A 23,060-nucleotide genomic window follows, 5' to 3' on the forward strand; every position below is an offset into this window, starting at 1 on the left:
AGTATGATGAAATTTGGTACCAGTGGTGATTTAGATTTTGCTAAATTAGGAAGTGTAAGTAACTCTTTGACCACATTATTTGAGCTCAGAGTTGTTTTATTTCTGCCATTTATGTCTTAAAGTCTAAATAAATATAACTGTTGATGACTTCCCTTACAGAAATTACATATGAAAATGCTCTTCTGTAAATTGATATTTTAAGATAATCATTTTCAGCAGACAGTATTTTCATCCAATAATAATTTAAGTGTTTTGAGTTTTTTCTGCAAATTTCAGACTACAGTTTCCATAGCTAGGGAAAATAACCTGAGAGAATTCAAGACAGCCAATGATATCGATCAAATGCCTAAATTTGGGGCTGGCAGTGAATTTGGCCGTGAACAGAAAGAAGAGGCCAGAAGAAAGAAATATGGTCGTATTGCAAGACGTTATAATGCTGAAGACCAACCATGGACAATGAAAATTGGCACTGATAAAAAGGCGAAAAGGTATGTTTATGAAATGAAATTATAGGTACAGTTTACAATGATATATCAACAGAAGAGATTTAATTTCAGGAAACAAAGTACTTTTCAATATGTTTCCCTTTTTTAACTGTTAGTTACAAAATGACGTTCAAATCCATAATTTAGAGCACAACAATGTAAAATGTTCAATAAATGCAAGCAAAGCAAACTAAATCTAAAACAACTAATTTTAGTTGTGATCTGAGGCTGTAGATATATATATATATATCAGGAAACTATTAAATAATTTCCCATTTGAACATATAAAATTAATTACTTGCTTGTCCATTTATTTTAAACATGAATTTATTTACTATATATATATTTGAAAGGTATAAAGGTGTAAGAGAGGGCACAATAACAGAAAACACATCTTATTATATATTCACACAATGTGCTGATGGTGCTTTTGAAGCTTATCCTGTAGATGAATGGTATAACTTTACACCTGTCATTAAATATAAATACCTCAATTCTGATGAAGCAGAGGAACATTTTAACAGGTAAGCCGTAATATTATTCTATAGATCTTATAGCAGACTGTAAGTGCAAAAAACATCTGAGTGTGTAATTAAATTAAGGAAGCTAGCAACTGTTTGTTATTTAATTGTAATTAGCATGCAGAGATGATGAATTACCGTATATGGTCTCAATTCTTTATCTAACTAACTATAAGTTATTTTGTGGATTATATTCTATTTTAGACGAGAGAAAACAGTAAATTATTGGAATATTATGGTTAAAAAACGAATGAAAACAGATGATGATGGCAGTGAAGAAAAGGAAGAAGAAAAGAAAGACTTAAAAAATATGAAAAAAACAAAGAAAGGATTTGTATGTTTACATTTATTTGCTTTTTTCTTACCAGTACTTAAAATGAAAATGTTTTAGTTGACTTCTTCTGTACATGGGCTAGGAGATATACTGGTGTATATTGAAGAAATGACCTGAATATTTTTTCATCGATAAACTGAAAAAAATGTTCAGGTCATTCGTATAATTAAATCAACTCGAATACGTGTTTAAATATTTATCTAAAATAGTAACAATTTAAGGCACTAAATTGACGCATAAATACATAACAACGTTAATGAACTGATGCTAACAATAGAGACGTCGTAGAGAACAGCCAATCAGCAATAAGTAGGTCACGTATTTATAGTCTACTGCTTGAAAGTTGATGGAGCGGCCACAATTAAAGTTCAATTATCGAAAGCCAAGGTTCGAAATAAGTTCATGATTTTGTTGATATTTGGAGAATGCACATTCGAGGGAATTTGGAAAATAACGTAAACATTCAGTGAAGTGTAGCTTTCGGCTCTGGTGACGTTCGAAGGAAAGACATCAACGCTGTGTAGTAATCAAACTCAATGATAAAAATAGTCCGTTAAGGGGCGGAGCTTATATTTACATTCCATTTACACAGATATAAACCGAATTCACGTGACCGCTGTTATCCAATCAAATTTTGTGATACCTTGTAAACGGAATCGTGATTTAATTATATATATATATGATCCATGTCCATCAGCCCACAAGTGCTTGTAAACAAGAAGGTACAGTTCTAGATAAGATTTTAGGGAAACTCAAAATCTTCCTCATTGTACATTGTATGGCTTCGTCTGTCCTCATTTGTCCAAATAGGTGATGAAAGTAGTATGTAATACTACAACAACAAAAGCATCAATTATTGTCAAAAATCATTACAAAAGTCTGCAAGAAAAGTATTCGTGTATACCAAGAGGCTTGTGACTGCCTATAAACAAAACAAGAACTTAAATAATCACGTAGTCCATGGCAAACTAAATCCTCTCCCCTTCGTCTGCTTTGGACCTAGGCCTGTGCTTTCTATAAGTTAAATTCTCATTTCACCTTAACTAACACTGTTTTTTTTTCACTTGAAGATGTTAACAGATCAAGATGAAGATTTGATGGAAGAGGAGGAAGAGGGTGATGATGAAGATGATGAGGAGGAAGAAGATGGTGAGGCAAAAAAACCAAAAAAGAAGAAAAATCAAAAGAAGGTGCCAGGTAAAAAGCGTAAGAATGCTAAGATTAATTCTGATGATGAAGCTGTAGAAGAGAGTGATGAAGGTGATTATGATGATAGAGAAGTAGATTATATGTCTGATTCTAGCAGGTAATTATCTTATATCAATTTTCAAAAACACTAATCATATGGTTTACAGCTCTTTGAAACAGGTCTGAAAATAAGGAGGATATCACAAGATATATATGATATGAATGTATTATATGATTCTACACCATAACTTGTTTGAGATATGATATATCAAGATAATTTTTCATGCTGTGTAAAACAGGCAATCAACAAGCTTCTGCAATACGAAATTACCATGGTCTTGATCAAGCACAATTTGTAGTGATTCTCTGGCAAAGGGTTAGTGCAGAGAACATACTCATTAAAGTTGAGCTGTTAAATCAGCTGTATTTGCCATACAATGATCAGCAGACCTGCCCAACATTCTGTTGTCCATTGTCCACACTTAGTGTAGATCAAAGACAATGGTTTTTGTTAATGACATGTTTTTTCTTCAGCAACCCTTCTGAAAAAGGGGATGAAGAAAAGGAAAAAGATAAAGACGAAGAAAAAGGTGTAGCAGAAGAAGATGGTTTAAGAGTTTTGATTGATTCAGAAGCAGAGGAAGAGGAAGAAGAAAATGCTGAAAAAGAAGTAAATGAAGGACTAGATGATGATAAAAAGAAAAAGAAAGATGGTGGTAAGTATCACATCTTTTGATTTTACTGCTAGAAAAGAATACAATAATGATCAATTGGGATAGGTCAGTTGTCTGTTCCAGGTTTTAATATCATTTTATAAAGATATGTACAGTTGTTTAATAAACCTATATTTATTTCTAGCTGAGAGTGATAGCAGTAGTTCTAGTAGTGCTAGTGATTCAGATATAGATAAAGATGAATCTATTAATTCAGTATTATTTATGACTGTAAGTAACTTAATACAACTATATTTGTATATACTATGTGTATATCAAAGAATTGATTATCAGTTGCTAGACAGTGGAATGCATGCTCACACCGTCTCAGTTCAGAAGAATTTCAAGTGTAAATGCCAGTACTTTAGTTTAAGAAACTACTCTCAAACAACAAAAGTATTATTTATCATATTTATAGATATATATAATTTTAGGAAGTTAATGACATCCCATATGCCTATGGTACCTGTGATAAATTTATAAAAGATATTGCTATTTTTTAGAAAGCAGAAAAGAAGAAGAGTGATAGTCGTCCAGCAACGCCCAATATTGAAGATAGAGGTAAACATAATTTATTATTAGACATCAACTAATAGACATCCCTTTTATTCTCTTACTACATCAATTGAGTCTCCAAACTAACTTTTTAACTATATCTTCATAACTTGCATTGTGTGTTTTGATATTTGGAAACAAGATTTCCATAAAAAGAGCATTATTCACAACTTGCATGCTCTGTGTATGAGAAAATTTCCATCAATAATTTTTATTTCTTTGTAAGGTGTAAAAAGGAAACAAGATAATGATTCTGTTGGTGGTAAAAAACCAAGAACAAATAGTCCAGTACCAACTACTAGTACTACCACAACTACATCTTCAGTTACATCCTCGACTATATCTCCATCTTCCTCTAGCAGGTATATATCATTGTTTATGGCTTTAAACCTTTTAATAGAAATATGGCCCCATTTCTCCAATAGTGTACAATGGTTGTGATGGTCACAATTTTAGTTCTGGAGATCTGTCTGGCAAGATATGTATCTGAACAAATACAGGTATTTTATAAGGACCAAACGAGTGGCTCAGATAGCTATCTGAGGGATACATTGTTGAGATAGTACTGTCAATTTTCTGGGGTCGTTCCATTGAAAGTTGGAAATCTTTATAGATTAGATTATACCATTATCTTGGCAAAACGTCTTCATTGCACACTGCATGCATTAGGTTGCCTTTTTCATTTTCATATGTAAAGTGAATATATATTATCTTCATGCAAGAGTTTTATATTCCAGTGATGGTATAACAGAAGAAGCTATAAGGAGATATCTGACTAGAAAACCAATGACTACTAAAGACTTATTAACTAAATTTAGATCTAAAAAACTCAATATGACCAGTGAGCAAATGACTCATACTGTAGCTCAGTTGTTAAAGAAAATCAATCCTGAAAAGAAGAAAATTAACAGTGTGCTATATCTATCATTGAAAAAAATAGAATGATATATTTTGTGCATACATTTTATGAATTATACACAAGAGATTTTTCTAGATTTACTGAAGTATAAGAAGGGGTACACATCATACATGTTTGTGTGCTGTAATTACAAATTTTATGCATACATGTTCTATCTTATTGATTTTTATATGATTTGATATGAGCTAGGAGCACTTCACTGAAGAGTCTGTAAAATCTCAATGTCATCCCTTTAAGAGTTCATGGAATAAATGCAGTGGTTGTGTTTATGTCTTGAATATCTTTGCTGAAGTACACATCATACACATAGGAGTTTTTATACGCCCACATTATAATGTGGTCGTATATTGTCGTCGCCCCTGTCCGTCGGTACACAATTGGCTTGTCAAACGGAATAGAGGCAACAGTTTTTATCTGCTTTGAATTAAATTTGGTGTGATCATTTATATTCATGAGATCTTCAACAAGTTCGAATTTGGCTATCTTTCGATGAATGGTTTTTGAGTTATCGCCCTTGACAACGCGTCAAAATTTGGTTGTGAACAGAGACTGAAATTTCCATCCAATTTTAATGAAATTTGGTGTGAATATTTAAAATGATGAGATCTTGGACAAGTTCGAATTTGGCTATCTTTCGATGAATGGTTTTTGAGTTATTGCCCTTGATTTATGAAAAACTTTGTTTTGTAAACACAATAGAAAGTACAGTTTTCATCCGATTTAAATGAAATTTGGTATGATCATTTATAATGATGAGATCTTAGTGAAGATTAAATTTGACCATTTTTCAAACAGAATTTGAGTTATTGCCCATGACTTAGTAAAAACGCATCAAAATTTGTTAGTGATAGAGGTAACAGTTTGTTAGAATTTTATTAAATAATGTGTGTTTGTTTAAATCAACAATATCTTGCACAAATTAGATTTTTGGTATGATTTGACACAGATAGGTGACTTCCCTTGATATACTGAAAATGTATCGGGAAAGTGGACGTATCTTGCAAGGCAACCACTTGTGAGTTATTGTGGGAATAGACCATGTACACTGTCCAGTGCAGGCTAGGATAATCGATGTTGTAGAGAATAGTGTCCGGACCTGTACCTTGTGTATTTCCCTCTTCCATTTCCTACTGTATCGATAATCACAGCGTACCCTGCGCCAGATACTTTCTATTTGTAGCTTAAATCAAGAAAACATTCAATGTAGGTTCTCTAAAAATTTATCTTTTTGAATAATTTATACATAAATGATTGTAAATACATGAAAAGAGAATTTTACATGATAAAAATGTTACTATTAAAAAGTTGACTCAGATAGTAGGATTGATCAGAATATCATTATAACTTCCATTTAGTTTCTCTACAGGACTGCAGTCTAAATGTTTGCAGTAATGAAAAGAGTGATCAGAATGTAATTCTGAATCCAAATTGGGCTCTTTAGGTGGGCATGTAAATATTTCCAGGATTGTGTCCCTTTAAGGAGGTGCCTAAGAATATCATACCAGGCTGTGATTCTGATTAATCTACACCAATAATATTTCATAGGCTTCCATTTTCTTTCTGTCTGCATAAATTTGCATTGCATTTTACATATTTTAATTTAATTAGGTATTTATATTCAGGTATAAAAGAATATCACTTGAAGGGTCTTCTGTCATGGGAAAATACAGAGATTGACTAGATTTTCACAAGAAGAATAATCAGGAATTTATTTATTTTGAGCATGTTCTATCATCCATTCCATAGCTATGTGTATTCCTTCTAAATTATCTACTACACAATCTTGTACCTAAAATATATAAATATACAGTCATGTATTCTCAGTCATTTTTTTAACCGATCTAAACAAAAGATACTAGGTTTTCAAATATACCTTCATCTAATTATAATTATTTCAATGATAATTAAATTATCAAATTCTAATTAAAATGTAGATGTCTTGTTTTATGTGCTTTATGAGGTTAAATCACTTGCAATGGATATCTCCTAACATTGGACAGACAAAGTTGAAAATTCTAGTGACACAGTAATTAATGAAAATTTATAATGATTTTCCCAGATAATGGATGGCAAGAGGAAACATCAGATTAAAATTGTTGCCTTACACATAGAAAGTTGAAAAGCATTACAAACCAAAGGTATTAGAACTTGAAATGTAGACATGGCAATAAGTTCTACCTGTCCACCTACAGTAGGGATGCAAGCTGAAAATAGGTCAGTTGACTGATCACACAGCATGAAACTCTTAAATAGTAACATGATTCATGTTCTGTATTAATATTTTTAAGATAGAATATAAAGAGAAACTTACCAACCACTTTCTATCTATATGTGTTAATTGAAATAGTTGTGCTATTTTATAGGCTGGTATACGTGAAATAGTAGAGTGACTAGTACATGACAATATTATAACTGGTACATGTGGAGCTGACCATCTTTCATTAATCATAGCATTTAATTCTACTAGACCATTCTTTACTGTAACAAATGAAAGATTAAAGCATACAATCATCTTCTGTGCAGACTATTTTGAGCTTCAAATTATCAGACAATATTAAAGTGAAACTCTTCTAAGACAAATATTTATAGATTTTAAACAACCCTTTCATAAGGTTTATATCAATCAATTAATCCCAAATATAGCCAGACAATTGTGATCTAGAGAAACTTCTTTTTATGCCATAAATTTGTCAAATCTGAAGGCCCAAAACAGCTCTTGCTTTTGTTTATGTTTTGGGTGTAAGAGTAACTAGTTTTTCTAGTTGCCTGATTCTATGACATAGAAATATTTGCAAATTTTTAATTACATGTACCTTGATCTTCTGTCTGTGAGGCATCAACAACAAAAATAAAAGCATCTAAAATATGACAGAGATTTTTAACAGCGGGTTGTAGTTCTATTTCAGTCTTTCCACTACCCTCTATTTTATTTTGAAATATACGACTAGTAGAGTTTTTATTACGATTTTCTCTTTCTTTTTTGGTTCCTGAGTATAAAACTGTAAGATGAAAAGTTGAGCCAGTTTTTAACTTCAGTGTCATTCCAGCCCCAATACCTGAAAACAAACAATAAAAATTAAACAAAGGCCATCCCATAATTCAAATTACAACCTAGAAAGGTCGGGGCTTCAATTTGCATCAAAAATATTTTTTCTGGTCTGGAAAAACATAATCAGCATCTATAAATCTTTATATGATAGCTGAACATTATATCAACATAACTTCTTTATGCAAAATGTTGTGTATGAAAGTCACAGATAAGAAAGGTTACATGCAAGATGCCTGCTGATTCAGAACCAACAAAAGTTGTCAGACTATAAGAAACCGGTATTTTGATGTCCATCTGAAGACGAAAATAGTCCAACAGCAAAATGTTATTATTTTTCAATAAAAAAAAAATGGCTTACCATCAAATTGTCCAGGGAACATAGCTATCCTAGAAAACTTATTGTTATCTTCATATAATAATTTACTAACAATCTTATGTGTGCTAGATTCTAGTCCAGGTCCAAACAAGGCTACACGTGGAGTTTTACGGGGTAAAAAATATTTAATCATATTAGAAACTTGATAAAATGTGGAGTTGAGTTTTTTCCAGGATCTGTTACATTCTGGTGAACATTTATAATAACTGGAAAAAAAAACAATTTAAAAGATGAAGACATAAAATTCAAATCAATTGACAAATAGTCACAAGACACACAATTTTCATATACCAAAAATAATTGAGCATAATTAAAACCTTCCCTTTAAAATTGTACTATCATATTATTAATCACTCTTTATGACCACTTTTAAGTCTTTTTACATCCAATGCACAGTTTTATAAATCTGAAGCTTAATACTCTACTAAATCTAAATAATATTTTATAAATATCAATAATATATTGAGTCATCCACAGATACTATGAATGCTGAATTTACTTACATATCTTTGAAAGCCCATTCTGAATTGACATCTTGATAAATTTGTGGATTAGTTGTGAATGAAAAAGTCTCCCATTTTGGAACATCCCAGTTGAGTCTGTTATGCCATAATACATCATCTGATGCCAGATAATTCCATTCATGACAGACGGAACAAATATTGGCCAAATCATAGCAGGGTAAGTAGGATAAAATTCTTAATTTAATGCCAATCTAAAATAAAATATATGAAATATATTAAAAGTTAAATAAAAACTATATACAGGTCATAATTAATATCAAAAGGTAATTAATTAATTAATTAGTGACTGTTTGACCCATATAAAAAGATAATAACCTCTTGCTTTAAGGTGCAAGCACACGAGCGGAGCGATCTTGGTCAAAGATTTTTGTTGCCAACTCAAATCATGAGTAAAATCTTGCGTGTGCTTCCACAACAAGATTATTGTATATCGTCGACAGCATTTATAGTACCGGTATCAAAATGTTTGATAATTGTCTCTGAAAATTTTATCGTCTGCATGACAGACTGTCATCATCCAATCAGATTCATTTTCCTTTCAATTGCATGCTCCACACGTGATTATCAACAAGGTGGAAATCGACTGACTAGACACTTTTGTCTCCTCGTGAGCCTGTGTCGTTGAAACTCTTGACAAGACTCTAATCGGCAACAAAATCTCCAACCATGACCACTCGTATGTCCATAAAGTATGGCTGTACATGATACATACTCACTGTTTCCGTGGAGATGCTTATCATTAACAGTTAAAACAATTAGGCTGGCAGGTCTACTTGACTGCTCGCTGACCCCTAAATTAGTTTTTCTTATGTGACCTTATTTATCAACAAAAACATTTCTTATTCAATAGTATTAAATTCACAATAAGTACATCTACTGAGATGATTTTTCAAATTTGCACCTTTTAATGAGAGTATGTATCCATGAATATCTATTTGTTCATTTTAACTATAAAATCTACAAACATTTGGAAATCTAAAATCAGACAATTTCTATTTTTTTTATACTTACTGGCATGGAACTAAAATGTGAAAATGTTGTCTTATTGTCTTCATTTAAATTCAAACCTGGATTACAAAAGTTTGTTCCACCCATCTTTGAATAATAAGCATCCGAAAAATGATATTCCTCTTTTCTTTTAGATTTTGATCTCATTTTTCTGATCAAAAACTGTTGAAGACCACCCGAAACAACTTTAGACTCAGAAGATTTGCTGTACATGATATATTTTCTCATCAAATCATCAATAGAATTATATATCACATCAATTTGTTCATCAAGAGTTCTTTCCACATCATTTTCACCAAGTTGACAAGTGGAATTTTCACAATTGCTTGGAAATTGTTGATTCTCCATGTTGTAAAGATACCTTGTGGATGTATTTAGAAGATAAACCTGGTAAGTAAATAATTACTGCGGTGAAGCACAAGTTACTTTGACAACCCATTGTAAGATTAGTCTTATATATACGATATTATTATCCCTAAAACGTCATTTATTGGCTTGTCAAAAATCTCCACGTGTGGATAAACAACAAAAATTTATTGACAGTCGTCACGTGACTGATCACATGATATGAAAAAGGTCACTTCCGTCTTGCCCTGCGCAGGCTCGACCTTTTAGTTTGTTGCTGGATCGGAAATGGTTGGTGTTCTTGATATCTAAAATATAATCCAGATTAATCCTCTATGAGAATGCTTGCATGAAAATAGAACGACAATAAAATTACAAATCGATTATCATATTTCATACTCACAATGTTGCAATGACAGATTCTCTCTAAATACCAGTGAAAATACTTGTCTGTTCACCCGTACTCTCCACTGCTCACGTTCAACTTGAATGAATTGTGACCATAAAATCAAGCATGTAATAATGTAAATTGGTGGTAAAGGTGGTGAAATATCTCAGTATGTTTTATCATATTTATTATGATAATTTCCATGTGCTGAGTGTAAGAAATACTAGGTCGCTGAATATGTACTATTCGATAATTTCCGTGTGCTGAGTGTAAGAAATCTCCCCCCCCCCCCCTTTCTCTTCATTATTTTGATCGATAACCATGCTGCATCATTTTAAATCTTGACTTTAATTGTGTGTAATGTGTTTCAGACGAAGGGTACATCCAGCTTTGGGCGGCGGCACATCAAGACACATGTAATGTGTCGCCGATGTGGCAGGCGTTCATTTCATGCACAGAAAAAGTTATGTTCGTCGTGTGGTTATCCATATCCCAGGAAACGAAAATGTGAGTAACTGGTGTACTATTGTCATAATATTTGGTTGATCAAATTGTCGACAACCTCATATTCATTTCAGAATTGTTTTTGTTATGACAAATATCAGATCAGTCATCATATATTTTCTTATGGTTCATATTAATCCTGTCCATTTCTTGCTGCTAATCAAATTAAGAGAACTGACATGGGAAAATGACTTGATCACTTAGGCCAGATGAGATATGTCTGGATGTTCATGGTACTTTTCAGAATTATTAGATCTAAATTCATAATTTTGTAATTAAAGAAAAACTTAAGACAGTCGTCTTTTTCTTTGTGTTATTATCTTTTGGACATGCAGTTATTTCCAATAAGTATTATGGCAAGTCATTGGTAATAATTGCACACAAGAAATACCACTGCTAGGCAAGAATGTTCATTGTGTCAAGGTTCTATTAATATTTATTTTTCTAGATAATTGGAGTGAGAAAGCAAAAAGAAGGAGGGCACAGGGAACTGGTAGAATGAAACATTTAAATAAAGTTTTCAAAAGATTCAAGTAAGAATAATTTATTCATAGCTAAAAATGCATATGACAGATTCTACAGTAACTGATCTGACAACTTCCCACATGCAATTAATTTCAAAATTACCTTTGGACTTAAAATACCTTTTTCAGATCTCTTCATGATATCTTAGCAGAAAACAGTACTTAATATTACTCTGGGAACAGGGAACGTATGAAAGAGCTTGAAAAAGTATATATTTTAAGCCTAAAATTTAAAGGATGCCTTTAAGATTCTAAATTGGTCACCTTCAATATGATAATTGAACTCCAATGCTGAAAAATGCATTTTTTAGAGCAGTTATAAAAGAAGACGGAAAATTGCAAGGAATAAAGTTTTATTTTTTTCAAATAAATATTAAATTTACAAAAAATACAAATTAACAAGAAGTTAAGGATCATTCCCTACAAGTGTAGTTATTTTGTGTTCAAGGGATGTATGAAATAATTGCTGGAACTCAGACCATATCTATTTTGTTAACTGAAAAAGCGTAACGGGAACTTTTTCTGTCTTCAACTAACGGTATTTTAACGGCAAAATTGAATTTTCACTCCTCCACTCAACAAAACCTGTATATTAGTTATCATTCTATATTAAATTGAATAAGACTATTTTATTTATTTCATTATAAATAGTATTCACAAGATACCTTTCCTTATTTGGCCAAAATAAAAATCAGTGATATAAAGTATTGTATACTGTAGAATCTGCCTTAATGGGCCATGGAAATATAAAACCAATAATATACTATATATATATATATATATATACTATATAATAAACCAAGGCGTTAGTGCCTAGAAAGGAAAAGACAATTTCCCTCATTGCACACTGCCCAATGTCATTAAACCATAAGATGAACTGAACCTATCCGCATGCTAAACATTGACATTGACTTGAATAAGGTTATTCAATCCAACTTTCTAGATAAATTATCTTAAATTTTATAATTTGTTTTTTCAGGAATGGCTTTAGAGAAGGTCAACCAAAGTCCAAGAAGGTTAAAGCTCCCGAGTCTTAAACAGCTGTAAATTAAATAAAAAAAAAAATATCGAAACAATTGTTCTTTTAAGGGTTAGGGATTGGAAATGAAATGAATGGAATTTTGCGTCCTACTTTTCTGCACCTGGGCTAATGAAGACGGGCAATGCCAGGCAGGGTGCAACGAACGAAATTTTGCCAGAACAGCGGCATTAGCCTTTTTTTGGATTTCCAACTGTTAAGATTTTTAACATGCACAGCCTGTGGCACACAAATGCTTTTTCCATGCCAGCCCCTCTTACCTGCATCACCTACGGGGAAACTGGGTTAGGGATTTGAGGTAAAATATGAAGCAATATGATTCGTTTGTAAAGACTGACAATGATCCATAATATCAGCAATATAAAATTCAGATCCAATTCAAACTAAAATTGAATGGAATATTGTTAACAGACTTGCTGTTGAGAGCTCTGATTGTTTACACTATTTTAATTTCTGCATTCTGAAATTGTGAAAAAATCTTTTAAGCTCATGTTCATACCTAACTCGACAAAAGCAAAGGAGGACACCATAAAAAATATTACAACAATATAAATATAACTCGTGGTCATGACTTAGTATCTAATGGCCATTTCCCACTATGTAAAATTGTCTTCTAAATTTTACTTGCTGCGAAAAGTTCCATCCATTCGTCTGTCCACAATTGCTCATAAACTAAAAAGCACAATTCTTGACAGATTTTCACAAAACTGGGTATGAGAGGTTATCGCACAAGGATGAACGCTAGTGAAAATCTGAAAAATATTTAGTATGAGTTCTTGAAAACATTTTTAGCACTCTAGTAGGTACAATTCTTTACAGATTTTGAAGAATCTTGCCGTGAGTATTTATCACTCAAGGATGAACCCTATTTAAAATCGGAAGAAATCGAAAAAAAAGTATTAAATGTATTGTCCTTGTTTGTGGAAATGCATTCAATTTTTATCTTATCAACACTAGAAGGAACAATTCATGATAGAATTTAACAAAATTTGGTGAAATTGTTTTAATCACTCATAGATGAATCCCTTTGAAAATCAAAAAATGTCTTGTAGGAGTTACTGGAGCTATCTGCACCTGGGGGGTGATTGTTGCAGTACTCAAAATCAAAGCTGCCAGTGTGGACATATATTATTTTGCCTGGCAAGCTATCTTGTACTTTGAATCTCATTGAGTGAATAAAATTGTGCCAACCAGCCAGATTTTTGAGAGACAAGTGCTCCATTGTTTTTACAATCCTACCTTAGTCTCAGAAACGAGATGTCCAGAATCATCCCTGTTTAAAAGTTAAAAAGACGAGTCGTCTTTTTTTGTGACACTTCCACAGAACAGACATCTTTTGAAATAGGAAAAGAAATCCTTTGTTCGAGATATATTTGAAAGAATAATGCTAATTATGCAATTTTCATACATTTCTAGTACCTCTAAGACTATTTACATATATTCAAGACTCAAATCAACCCTCGAAAATGGTGAATCTGTCCCATTCAGCCGAGGGATGTAACTTAAACTAAGCAACCAGAAATTTTGACGGATGGACAAGGGCAACAGCTGCTTTGAAAAAACAAAAGAATTGCATGATTTAAAATTGATTATATTTGCACACAAAGGTTTATTTTTCCGTTCTTCCTAAACCATCTGCATACTGGAACTGGTTACTGTTTTCATATTCACTCATGTCTAGAGCTACAAAACAACTTTCTTTAACAACTCTCTCATTGTCCAGAGAATAATTTTCTAAAATCTTCATACATCTTTTAGTTGCTATAGATCCCAATGCCTCTGCACACTCATGCCGAACCATGGGATTTTCACCTTTATCAGACAAATTGCTTGCTAACTGTTCTACACAAACATCACTCTGAATTTGACCAAGGACATAAGCTATTTCATGACGTAACAAAGCACTGCTACATTTTAAAGCTGAAACGAATCATTATTAGCATTGTTAAAATAAGACATTGAGCATGTCAGATTAAAATTTCTCTTGGCTCTTGGTAACACATCTCATTGAAATGAATTATTGCCATTCATTGTAGATTTTAAAAGATAGTTTGCCAGACATGATAACATACGCCCGCTACCAGCTGTCAGAAATGATAAAGTTTGTAGTGGTTTAATATATGAAACCAATCATCCGAGTGTTACTAATTTCAAGCTTTATTGAGATCTCATACCTAGTTTCATCAAGATCATATAAAAAATGTAGTCTCTATCAGGCTTGTGGATTGAACACGAGTTGCACAATATATCTAATATAGTGAAACGTCAAGTCAGACACGATATTTCGGTGAAAAATTATCCGATCATCACGATAATCGATAGGGATCATTCTTGATAATGACATTGACAAACAAAATTAAAATCAAAAGAATCTGTAAAGAATTGTAGCCTATAGAGTGAGCACGAGTTGCACAATATAGCTAATAGAGTAAAACGTCAAGTCAGATACGATATTTCGGTGAAAAATTATTCGGTCATCACGAAAATCAATAGGGATCATCTTCATAACAACATTGACATACAAAATAAAAATCAAAAGAATCTAAAGAATTGTAGCCTGTAGAGTGAGCACGAGTTGCACAATATAGCTAATAGAGTAAAACGTCAAGTCAGATACGATATTTCGGTGAAAAATTATCCGATCATCACGAAAATCGAAAGGAACCATCTTCATAATGACATTGACACACAAAATCAAAATCATCTGTAAAGAATTGTAGCCTGTAAAGTGAGCACAAACCAAATGTGAACGGACGGACCGACAGGGTGATTACAATATACGCCCGTCTAATGTGTGAGCGTATAAAAATGACGTCAAGACATACATTGCCAAGGGGAATAATGCTGATATAATGAAATATTACAAAGAAGTCTGTGAATAGACAACTGCACCTACTTTATCGAGTAGAAAAATAGATACCATACCTTCTGCTAAAGCAAGAACACTATCATCATTTCCAATGTTTCTTAAAGTAAACATAGCTCTGTAACGTTGAAATAGTGACAAATCTTCATCAAGAAGTGTATTTTTTAATGTAGTTATATCACTATGTTGGGCAGGAGGTGCTGGATCAACTGAATTATAAGGGTTACTTGATAATTCACTAACTTCTGGGTTTTCTAACCATTTTAATCTCTGAACAGCTAACTGACAGGTTTCTGCAACCTTTGAAAGATAAAAAAAAATACTGCTAATTTAAAGGGTGATAATACTTTCACATCCTATAAAAGGTGCCAATTCAAGAATGTTACGGATGGATTGGGTTGTATGTTTCTTCGTCACACCATGCTACAAAATTAGTGAACTCCACTAAATAACATTTGTGCACTAACATTTTGAAATAAACATAAATAAGATTGATCTTGATACGCTGCATTTGAGAATGACATCAGTATACACAATTTATATATAAATTTATAATAAATATACGAAATACATATATAAGTTATGAAAATATTTTACCTCTATAACTGGATCCTTACAGTATTTTTCTAATATTGGTAAAGCTGTAGCATTACCTATAGCACCAAGAGCTTCACCTGAATAAAATAAAGATTTATTTGTAAATAACATAAAAAAAAGTGAGGTTTTCACATTGAATCGTTCAAAATAATTATTTTGTTTCAATAACTTATACACCATTCTTTTTCATAAATGCAAGGATCCAAACAAATCAGTTAATTTGACTATAAAGTCTACAATGACGTTCTAACTGTGCTGAGATGCACCATTTCAGTATCAGCATATTTAATTTGACCAGTTTTTTTTTTTTTGCTTCTCCACAGCCTATTTAGAAATTCAATTCAATTTAACTAGGGCTAGAAGAGAACTTTTCCTCTGTTATGTAAATTCTATTGTAGTATTTGTATCATTATTGGATGACATGTAGGCCTATTAAATATGTATCCCTTTCACTTACCTGCCTCATGTCTAACCATAGGTTCCTGAGATGTGTCTTCTAAAACTTTAACTAAAGATGGTATAGCATAGTCATCCTGCATTTGTCCCATACAATAAGCTAGTTCGTGTTTTAATAAGGCAGAGTCGTCATCAAAGCAGCTCGATATGATGTCAATGGCCTCTTTACCACCAAGATTTCTCAATGTAAATAAGGCCCTAAACCTGTCTTTCAATGGACATGTTTTGTCTGTGAGAAATTTTCCTACTTCTGTTACCTTACCAGGATCAACAGTTGTCATTTTTTTCTAAATTTGAAAAGTCACAACTGTAATAAATATCTATTAACACGTTTATAAAAATAATTTATTACACAACAGCGGCCATGACACAGGAAGTGGGGGGGAGTGAATTGAATTTGAATGTTGAATCAGATATTGATCTTTAAAAACTGAAAATATATTTGAAAATTACATTTTTTGAGTCGCAAATAGTAAATATGATCTGCAAAGTCAAGCATGAAAAATTGTGGCCAACGTTTGGACTTTTTTTGGAATTTTTTTTTATTGCAATAACTTCTCCTGCCCGTTAGGACATATTTTATCTCTAAAGATAGAAGAGCAAATTCTGCAGAATGAAAATTTGAAAAATACCAATATTGTGATTGTTTATTGTAAATATATCTTTTCGATTTTATGCTAAGCTTTCTTCTTATTTGTAAATTAGGCCTAAGAACAGTTAAAAAGGGCTGATATGACATCTTAATATTATACACACCCTTGTGTGCACGATTTTTTCCCTTGAAAATATGTCCCACCCCTTCCTTGTCACTGCTCTGGCTTGTTTCTCGTATTAGTAGGTACTAAGTAGCTATGAAAAACAGTTACAAGGAATTCTTTATGCATAGCAGTTTTTTTGGTATTCATCAATGATATTTAGGCTGATATATGTTTACAAAGTCACCTGACCTCAGAAATCTGCAAATTTGTAGCCTATATATCAAGCTAGTAAGGTTATCTGTACAGTGTCAGCAAGTAGAATAAATCCAATAGTTTCAAGCAAGGTAAAATGTATTAATGTATACCGGTACTTTGACAATTACAAAATGGCGGATTGCAGTTATTACCAAACGTCACCATTTCTATTGGCCGAATTTCCTTATAATCCCAAGCTGTAATTGGAATTCCAAGTGTCGTCTGCTAGAATGTAGTCCAATAAAGGAAGTTAGGTGATAAACAAGCAGATTCCATGTCAGCAGAAAAATTCTATGGGCTATATTCTTATATTTGTTTTAATGACTTTTAGCAATAAATATTAATAAAGATAAATACTAAGAGAAGTTATTCATACCCCTGGGTATCCATACAACATGTGTCTATTGACTTATTTATAGATCAAACATTGTACCGGTACAAGAAAAAAGCTTAAGCATTTAGCAGCCATTGTCGAGGTGGTTACTCATGAAATATGGGTCAAGATAAGGGATTCATAAAGAAAATGGAAACAAACCAACAAACAAACTTCTAAGACATAAAAAAAAAATTGTGTATTTTCATTTTGACGAAATTCGATGTTGAATCCTTATATGCACATATATAGGTTTCACCACTGTAACGTTTCATATGGGCTTGACCTTAGCCAATTACTTCTATCCTCATTAAAGTTGTTGTTGATATTTTGCTCAGCCTACACAATCTTGTAAACAAGAGTAAGATCAAATTGTGAACTTACCATGTGTTGAAATCGATCAAATTTGCATTTCACGCATAGAACAACATTTCCACACCACACAGTTTCCGTCAGCGAATTGATTAGCTGTAAAGAGAGGTCATGTTAGAGGTCACGAACTTTCAAATTGATTGACTTCCGATACCTTTTAATGCTGGATTCAGAATAAAGTCTATGGCAGGTCTAGGCTTGACCCATATTATCATTATTCTTGTATGAGCTTACAGTTTCATGTAAGCTATTAATTTCTTTATTTAATTTATTTTTTTATAGGTTATGATTGAAGTTACAGATGGTCGCTTGATAATATACCAGAAATGAGGGCAGACTGGGGATCACAAGTTGTGAATAGAGAGGCATTAGTTTTTCTCTGTATAAACTATGCATTCTTTTCTATTGTTTTGCTGTCCTTTATCTTATTTCTAGTGATTTTAACCAACACTTCATCAACACAAGAAGATTTAATTACCTCTTTATCAATAATGGCATCTTGTTTTGTTTTTGTTGATCTAATTGTGGCCAATTTCTTAGTTCAATCTGTTAATATGAACTCTGAAATTCGATTACTCTTATAGCTCTTAACTTTATTCTTAAATATCTAAGTGTTAAAATATTCTTGTTTCCAAAAACGTGTACTGTGATATCTAAATCAAATAACTCTTAAAATAATCAAAATCAGCAAAATGGATATCAGTAAAGCTTCACGTCGCTTGAAACTGACTACCCGAAATGAAGATACAGGAATCATGAAATTCACATCCAGTAATCAAAATATGGATGATAAAATGTTTCAAGATGGCACTCCACTCAGTCCAAGTTCAGTATTTACAACTTCCGAGCTCAAATATATCCCCAACTGTTTCCTTAGTGCTATTTTGTATTGTCACTGGGACAACATACTTGGACCTCGATTGTACCATGTATGGAAGATAGAAAACTGTGATACACCTCCTGTGGATATTTTACGTTTTTTAAGTGGACAGATATTGAGTGGAGAGATTTGTCGTGAATTAGACAGTGGGAACATTGATTTTAAATTCTATGTGATGCCTGATAAAGATGTTGTGGTATCCTCATTTGTTTTTAGTGCTAAACTTGACAATGATTTAGCGATACAGTCTATTGGTCTAGTTTTACCATACTGTAATTTACACCTGTATTTAAAATATCATCAATTATTACAATTATGTCTACGTAGAATGATTTCTAAACTTAGAATACTTATGAATAAGGTATGTTATCTGCAACATTTAAAGCATTATCTGCTATTACAGATTGAATTTGTATCAGCTAAATGAATGGAAGAATTCAGTCAACTAAAAGCAAATTACAATTTCATTTGATTAAATTCTGAAATGTTACATTGTTTTAGATATTTGCTTGCTAACTTCAACCTGAAACTGAACCTCAATATTCTACGAGCAGTACAGATAGTTGGAAATTCTACTGTCATTTCAAAGGTTCCTCTTTTCACACTTCCATATTGCATTAGCTTTTGAAGTAAAATTATACTTTTTCAGGCTAGTTTATCTGAAAATGTTTTGAACGAGTTCTCAGCCTGGTTAACTATGTGTTTTGAAATGTTTTCATCATTGACTGAAGCTGGTTTACCACAACAACCCAGAGTAAGTATAACATCTAAATAATACAATTACCGTAATTTTACTGAGCTCGTCAAATCTGTTTTCATTGTAATTATAGTAATAACCTGTTTAATCAGATTGATCTAACTATAGAATATATTCTTATTGATTATCACACTGTAATCTTGCAAGTATGTAAGCTCATTGATAATATGAAAATGATTATTTGTCCTACATTTTTTGTTTTTGGTATAATACAAGGCATGTTCTATTTTTAGCTATCTGATACAGCATTTTGCCCACTTCATAATCTTGAGCCTGAGTTTTTATATCGCTGTATAACATCACATTTAATGACATTTGGTAGAAGTTTAGTTGTAGGTAAATTGGCTGAAAGAGTCAATCTTGTAAGTAAAATATTTCAATTTCAGTGTTTTTATTGATAATTTTCATGATTTGTTTGTATGCAAAAATGTTGAGGGCTTTTGATTTATTACAACTTTTTGACTATCTTTGGTGAAAATAGGTTTTTAACTATTTATAGAAGAATTTTAAAAGATTTTGGATAGTGAATGTAGTGTAACACAGAGGAATATGTGAAATCTAGATCTTCATTTTAATGAGATTGATAGGATAACTTGCAATTGGTAGTAAAGAAGCATTAAAAAAAGCTATTTCATAGCATTGTGGTTTTTTGATGATAGAAATGAATAAAATTTTGCAAAATGACTTGTGGCAGATAGATTTTTTTAGATTTATTTCCATATTGTAATATAAAAGATTACTGTATGCCCCATCAATAAAATATGTTCTGACTATATTACAGGTAATATCAACGCTAGCCGTTTTTAACTCAGATAGAGAAAGAGCGTGTTCCAGACTAGTTCTAGAAGATAAGCCATGGACATTTCACCATGATTTATGTGTACAAGGTCTTATAAAGGTACCTACTAGTCACTTGTGATATATTGATATAAAAATCAGATATGGAAATGCTAATTTTGTCAAAAAAATAATTTTGTATAATAAGTATAATGGTGCTGTAGTCCTTTATTGTAGAGCAAAATGGTGCTATTGTCTTATATTGTAGAGTAAAAATGGTGCTATTGTCTTGTATTGTAGAGTAAAAATGATGCTATTGTCTTATATTCTAGAGTAAAAATGGTGCTATTGTCTTGTATTGTAGAGTAAAAATGGTGGTGTTGTCTTGTATTTTAGAGTAAATATGCTCCTATTGTCTTGTAAAATGGTGCTATTATCTTGTGTTGTAGAGTAAAAATGGTGCTATTGTCTTGTATTGTAGAGTAAAAATGGTGCTATTGTCTTACCAATGAGAGAGATATTATGTAGTCAATATCCCACCACTATAATTGATGTACAGAATAGAGATGTAAAACAATCACCATATAGTCAGGAACATAAAGTTAGGAATTATGAAGTTTTACGAGATGAACTGATTTGTTTACATTATAACCAGATAGATGAACATGATGTTATTTGTAGGTAAGTTCCAATTGAATGTATTTTATATAATGTCTTCCGCCTGATCCTTTTGATGGTTCATCTGAATCTTTAAAAAGAATGCATGTGAAAAAGGCCTAAAAATATTTAAGGCACAAAGTTCAACTGTGCATCATATGAGTGTCATCTGAGCCAAATAAACCATTCTGTGACATACAAATTAAGAGCAAAGCAATAATAAGCTTTTTGAGTTCGATCAAAGAATGCATGATATATATACTTTATGTTTTTGTGTGGTGTTTTTCAGCATGTTTCAAAAGGCTCAATATAATTCAACATTAGTATCTAACTTATTAGAAGAGGTAGGTATATATAGAGGTATATATTGTTGATCTCAATTTGATATTAATACATGCATGTTTTAATTAGAAATGCTTATAATTTTAAAATCAAGGATTGTTATCCTCAGAGAAAATCGTGAAGTCAGTCATGTATGCTGAAAAACTGGAATATCAAAAAGGATGGTTTGGATCAAATGTATAAGCCTTACACTGTCATGATATCTCTGGAAGAAGACCTTACTGGCTGTCTTGATATACCAAGAATTTCTTGTAATGATAAATGATGAGGGTTCTAATATCAGTTGGTGTGTGAAAGTCTGGTGACTTTGAATTAGGTTTGGCCAATGACTGGCTTGTAGACAAGATCCTTGAGAACCTTAGTGTTTGTCCTTGTGATAAATGGTTGTTTCTTTTTTCCTTTTACATTGTGCAGCCTGTTATTAATGATATTAATTGTATTAAATCATTAGAATGTTGAAAATGTATGTTAGTTGTTATTATTTCAATAGATTTCCAAGTTATCAGCAGACTGTGGTATTAGAATAGCTCATATTCAACAATTTATCAGATATTTAAATAGAAAAGCTCTTAGTTTGATCAAATATGTAGAAACAGAAACGTAAGTTAATTTTAACATTTTTACTTTCCTGTAGTAAAGCTAGTAATCATTTTCAACTATTATAACTTCAGCTAAATTAATTGAGTTCAAGAAATCATAATCTGAAATCAGCAATTATAGACAAGAGACTTGAAGTAAGATTGATGGATATAGGAGTATATCGCTTCCCCAAAACACATGAAGGTTCAAATAGAGGAGGTATGGTGTCGGGTGTAGTCTATGGTGCAGAATTATGAATAAAATAGAAAAGCAAATTGTATCTACTTATTTGATTATCCTGGACACACCTCATCTCTTTGTATCTTAAATAGTCCTGAAAATCTATTTTCAATCTCTTTAATCATATTATCTAATTGTGATAATTTTCTGAAATATTCATTGTTCATGAAATTTGACTGTCATTTAGCAGCATCTGTTTAATTTCAGATTAAAAGGCTCCATTCCTCTGAAAGGTGGATTGAAAAAACTACGCCAAGATTTATCACTAACTATTGAGGGAGATTTTAGAATTGTCATAGCCACCGCAGAAAAGTTAAAACCTGGAATTTTTCAATTCCTAATGGGGGATGGGAAAGAAATAGACTATCAGTCTCATCCTTTAGGAGAAATTATTTAATAATTTATTTTTATCTGTGTTATTTGTGTAATGAATTTTTAATAATATTGAATAATAAACTTGTTATTGATGTTGTGACTGATTTTTTTGATAAAATATATTTTGATATTGCCATCGCACCTACCTGTCAGTCCGTCCGTCCACATTTCTTGTAGGCATGATAGAGGCTACAGTTTTTAATAATAATAATAGGATTTATTTCGTACACAAAGTACAATAGTTCAAGTATAGTATATACAACAATTTACAATTAAGAAGTTGCTAGCATCTCAATTATTTCATTTAAATATGAAGATTCTGGATAATTATCATGTCTAAATAGAATAAAGTCTCTGATTGCAG

At 31.9% G+C, this 23,060-nt stretch overlaps 4 protein-coding genes across 4 annotated transcripts; 2 read left to right on the forward strand and 2 right to left on the reverse strand.

Moving 5' to 3' along the window:
- Window positions 1-5,250: 5,250 nt before the first annotated feature.
- LOTGIDRAFT_232302 (hypothetical protein) lies at window positions 5,251-10,207 on the reverse strand. Its single transcript, XM_009056497.1, has 6 exons — window positions 9,676-10,207; window positions 8,644-8,855; window positions 8,123-8,346; window positions 7,529-7,771; window positions 7,027-7,193; window positions 5,251-6,504 (listed from the first exon to the last, which is right to left on the reverse strand). The coding sequence occupies exons 1-6, from the start codon at window positions 10,018-10,020 to the stop codon at window positions 6,424-6,426; spliced, it is 1,272 nt and encodes a 423-aa protein (XP_009054745.1). The 5' UTR covers window positions 10,021-10,207; the 3' UTR covers window positions 5,251-6,423.
- An 86-nt stretch (window positions 10,208-10,293) lies between these two features.
- LOTGIDRAFT_232303 (hypothetical protein) lies at window positions 10,294-12,507 on the forward strand. The gene is made up of 4 exons (XM_009056498.1): window positions 10,294-10,308; window positions 10,777-10,912; window positions 11,358-11,442; window positions 12,413-12,507. Exons 1-4 carry the CDS (start codon window positions 10,306-10,308, stop codon window positions 12,468-12,470), a joined length of 282 nt encoding a protein of 93 aa, XP_009054746.1. The 5' UTR covers window positions 10,294-10,305; the 3' UTR covers window positions 12,471-12,507.
- Window positions 12,508-14,044: 1,537 nt separating this feature from the next.
- LOTGIDRAFT_189149 (hypothetical protein) lies at window positions 14,045-16,754 on the reverse strand. Its single transcript, XM_009056499.1, has 4 exons — window positions 16,393-16,754; window positions 15,936-16,012; window positions 15,398-15,638; window positions 14,045-14,392 (listed from the first exon to the last, which is right to left on the reverse strand). The coding sequence occupies exons 1-4, from the start codon at window positions 16,670-16,672 to the stop codon at window positions 14,082-14,084; spliced, it is 909 nt and encodes a 302-aa protein (XP_009054747.1). The 5' UTR covers window positions 16,673-16,754; the 3' UTR covers window positions 14,045-14,081.
- Window positions 16,755-17,158: 404 nt separating this feature from the next.
- LOTGIDRAFT_232306 (hypothetical protein) lies at window positions 17,159-22,804 on the forward strand. Its single transcript, XM_009056500.1, has 9 exons — window positions 17,159-17,433; window positions 18,372-19,330; window positions 19,619-19,723; window positions 19,960-20,088; window positions 20,508-20,624; window positions 20,985-21,184; window positions 21,450-21,504; window positions 21,993-22,102; window positions 22,529-22,804. Exons 2-9 carry the CDS (start codon window positions 18,782-18,784, stop codon window positions 22,716-22,718), a joined length of 1,455 nt encoding a protein of 484 aa, XP_009054748.1. The 5' UTR covers window positions 17,159-17,433; window positions 18,372-18,781; the 3' UTR covers window positions 22,719-22,804.
- Window positions 22,805-23,060: the final 256 nt, after the last annotated feature.

The sequence above is a fragment of the Lottia gigantea genome (assembly GCF_000327385.1).
Source record: "Lottia gigantea unplaced genomic scaffold LOTGIsca_28, whole genome shotgun sequence".
Taxonomy (NCBI): Eukaryota; Metazoa; Mollusca; class Gastropoda; family Lottiidae; genus Lottia; species Lottia gigantea.

Coding starts and splice junctions, on each gene's coding strand:
- LOTGIDRAFT_232306 (XM_009056500.1), top strand. CDS start 18,782: ATGGATATCAGTAAAGCTTCACGTCGCTTGAAACTGACTACCCGAAAT. Junction 21,185..21,449: donor GAACATGATGTTATTTGTAG/GTAAGTTCCAAT, acceptor GGTGTTTTTCAG/CATGTTTCAAAAGGCTCAAT. Junction 21,505..21,992: donor TATCTAACTTATTAGAAGAG/GTAGGTATATAT, acceptor TTATTTCAATAG/ATTTCCAAGTTATCAGCAGA.
- LOTGIDRAFT_232302 (XM_009056497.1), bottom strand. CDS start 10,020: ATGGAGAATCAACAATTTCCAAGCAATTGTGAAAATTCCACTTGTCAA. Junction 7,772..8,122: donor GTTCCCTGGACAATTTGATG/GTAAGCCATTTT, acceptor GTTTGTTTTCAG/GTATTGGGGCTGGAATGACA. Junction 7,194..7,528: donor CTCACAGACAGAAGATCAAG/GTACATGTAATT, acceptor CATTTGTTACAG/TAAAGAATGGTCTAGTAGAA.
- LOTGIDRAFT_189149 (XM_009056499.1), bottom strand. CDS start 16,672: ATGACAACTGTTGATCCTGGTAAGGTAACAGAAGTAGGAAAATTTCTC. Junction 16,013..16,392: donor TATGGTTAGACATGAGGCAG/GTAAGTGAAAGG, acceptor TATTTTATTCAG/GTGAAGCTCTTGGTGCTATA. Junction 15,639..15,935: donor GTAAGGATCCAGTTATAGAG/GTAAAATATTTT, acceptor TATCTTTCAAAG/GTTGCAGAAACCTGTCAGTT.
- LOTGIDRAFT_232303 (XM_009056498.1), top strand. Junction 10,913..11,357: donor ATATCCCAGGAAACGAAAAT/GTGAGTAACTGG, acceptor TTATTTTTCTAG/ATAATTGGAGTGAGAAAGCA. Junction 11,443..12,412: donor AAAGTTTTCAAAAGATTCAA/GTAAGAATAATT, acceptor TTGTTTTTTCAG/GAATGGCTTTAGAGAAGGTC.